Raw genomic sequence first — 2,039 nt, forward strand, 5'->3', positions numbered from 1 at the left:
ACTGATCTCTGTTCCCTTCTTTGCAGCGAGTGGAGCGTGACCCCGGGGCAGACCCCACCAAGTCTGCCGGCCCCTTGGACTCATCCGTCTGAGCTCCTCTGGAAGAGCAGAGGGATTTTGCTTCCGGGACTGACATTCAGCCTTAATCTTCGCTACCAGGCCTGGGGGGCATGTGACCCTTGCTGGACACTGCTGCACAGGGCACGGCGAGCGGGGTGGGCGGCGTGCGGAGGAGCAGCTTGGGGGCGTGCAGCGGCTGAGCAGCATGCCCGTGGAAACCCTCCAGGCTGGGGACGTGATGAAGGGGGTTTCGGTGACGGCGCCCTTCGCCTCGGCAATGCCATTCCGGATCCTCAACAAGGGGCCTGAGTACTTCCGCCGGCAGGCGGCCACCGGCGCCAAGAAGCCCAGCGCCGTGGAGAGGCTGGAGGCGGACAAAGCCAAGTATGTGAAGAGCCAGCAGGTTGCCAGCACCAAGCAGGAGCCGGTGAAGCCGCTCCTGAAGCAGCCCCTCTTCACCCCGGGGGTCCGGAGAGCCATGCTCACTCCCAGCCGCAAGACCCCGCAAGGGGGCCGCAGGGCGGAAACCTGTGGGCCAAAGACCTCCTTGAACCTGGAGATCCTCAACAACCTCATCAACATCTGTGACAGCCCCCTGCCCTTCCCCAAGTCGGAGAGCCCCCGGGAGCACAAGTGGAGAGCAGAGACGAGGGAGCCCCCGGGCAAAGAGCGGGGCGGGCACCCCGCTGTGCAGAGGAGGAAGGGCCCCTCGGATGGCATGAGCAAGCTGTCGGAGAGCTCCGTCACGTCCAAGCCTTCCAGCACGGTGGCCGTGCGCAGAGTGGATGTCCGGCCCTGCGGGGTTTGTCGGGACAGAGTGACCCCAACCATCCAGGTCACCCCTATGCCCATCTCACCCGCCAAGGCCAGGATCCCCTCTGCCAGCTCCCTTAGCTCACCAAATAGAAGCCCCCACGACAGGCGGACAGACAGCGCCAAGCGGCAGACCCTCCTGCACAGGTCCAAGTCCGACCTGAGTGACAGGTACTCCCGGGCCACGGCCGACCTGGAACGCTTCTTCAACTACTGCGGGCTGGACCCTGAGGAGGTCAGGGACATAGGGGTGGAGCACTTTGCCCGGGCCAGCTCGGACATCGTCTCCATCAAGTTTCACAGCGTCAGCACTGCCAGCTCGGAGTGCGCCCGCTCCCAGCGCAGCGCCGCCACCCTGGAGGACAAGCAGGCGGAGCGCATGCCCTACGGCATCTCCGTCATCGAACGCAATGCCAGGGTGATCAAGTGGCTGTACGGACTACGGCAAGCCAGAGAGCCCCAAAAGGTATCCAACGTATAATGACTCCATGGATGCCACGAACTCTGATAGCAAAGCCTTTTAGTGTGTGTGTGTGATGTACAAGGGGGTGTTTTAATTTCTTGCATGACTCAGTCTGGTCCCGCTGGGAAACACCCTATGGTGGAGTCTCACTGATAGAGCATCCTTTAACTCTAGTCCCTGTCCCCTGTTGGCCTCTCCCAGCCCCTTACCTTACCCCTGGCCCGCGGTGTTCAGAGATCCAGTCCCTGCAGCGACGAGATGTCGCCAAGCTGAGAACTTCCAAGAGTTGCAAGGCCCTAGCGAAGAGAGAGGGCGCGTTTCCTTGGCACGGGGGCCAAGGAGAGGAGCGGGACCAGCCTGGCAGCACAAGTAGGGATGTTCAATATTCTCGGGAGTTACTGCAGGGCTGCACATTGTCTTGCTCAACAGAGCTGGCCCTGGGAAGGGGTTTCCTTCCTAATAGGAACTGATCCTGTAAATATGCAAGCTATTAATAAAGAGCCTGGAATATCGTCCCCCGTGAGCCAGTGCGAGGGCAAAGGGCTGGCTTGCACCTGCTTGCCTTGATCCTCTTTGGCACCTGCCCGCGCTGGCCTAGGAATCAGTTGACTGAGACCGCGCCAAGAGGACTGTAAACGCCCTCGCTATCGTGAGGCGGTTGGAACACACGTGTGTACACACCTCGTGGGCGAGCCCAGGGGAC

The 2,039-nt window shown here is 61.5% G+C and overlaps 1 protein-coding gene across 1 annotated transcript; it reads left to right on the plus strand.

Annotated features, from left to right (window-relative positions):
- The first annotated feature begins 265 nt into the window (after window positions 1-265).
- On the plus strand, window positions 266-1,354 carry FAM110A (family with sequence similarity 110 member A). The gene has a single exon (XM_065414888.1). It carries the CDS (start codon window positions 266-268, stop codon window positions 1,352-1,354), a length of 1,089 nt encoding a protein of 362 aa, XP_065270960.1.
- Window positions 1,355-2,039: the final 685 nt, after the last annotated feature.

Source organism: Emys orbicularis, chromosome 12 (genome assembly GCF_028017835.1).
Source record: "Emys orbicularis isolate rEmyOrb1 chromosome 12, rEmyOrb1.hap1, whole genome shotgun sequence".
NCBI lineage: Eukaryota > Metazoa > Chordata > Testudines > Emydidae > Emys > Emys orbicularis.

Bases quoted from the DNA above. Each gene is read 5' to 3' on its own strand.
- FAM110A (XM_065414888.1), top strand. From the start codon at position 266: ATGCCCGTGGAAACCCTCCAGGCTGGGGACGTGATGAAGGGGGTTTCG.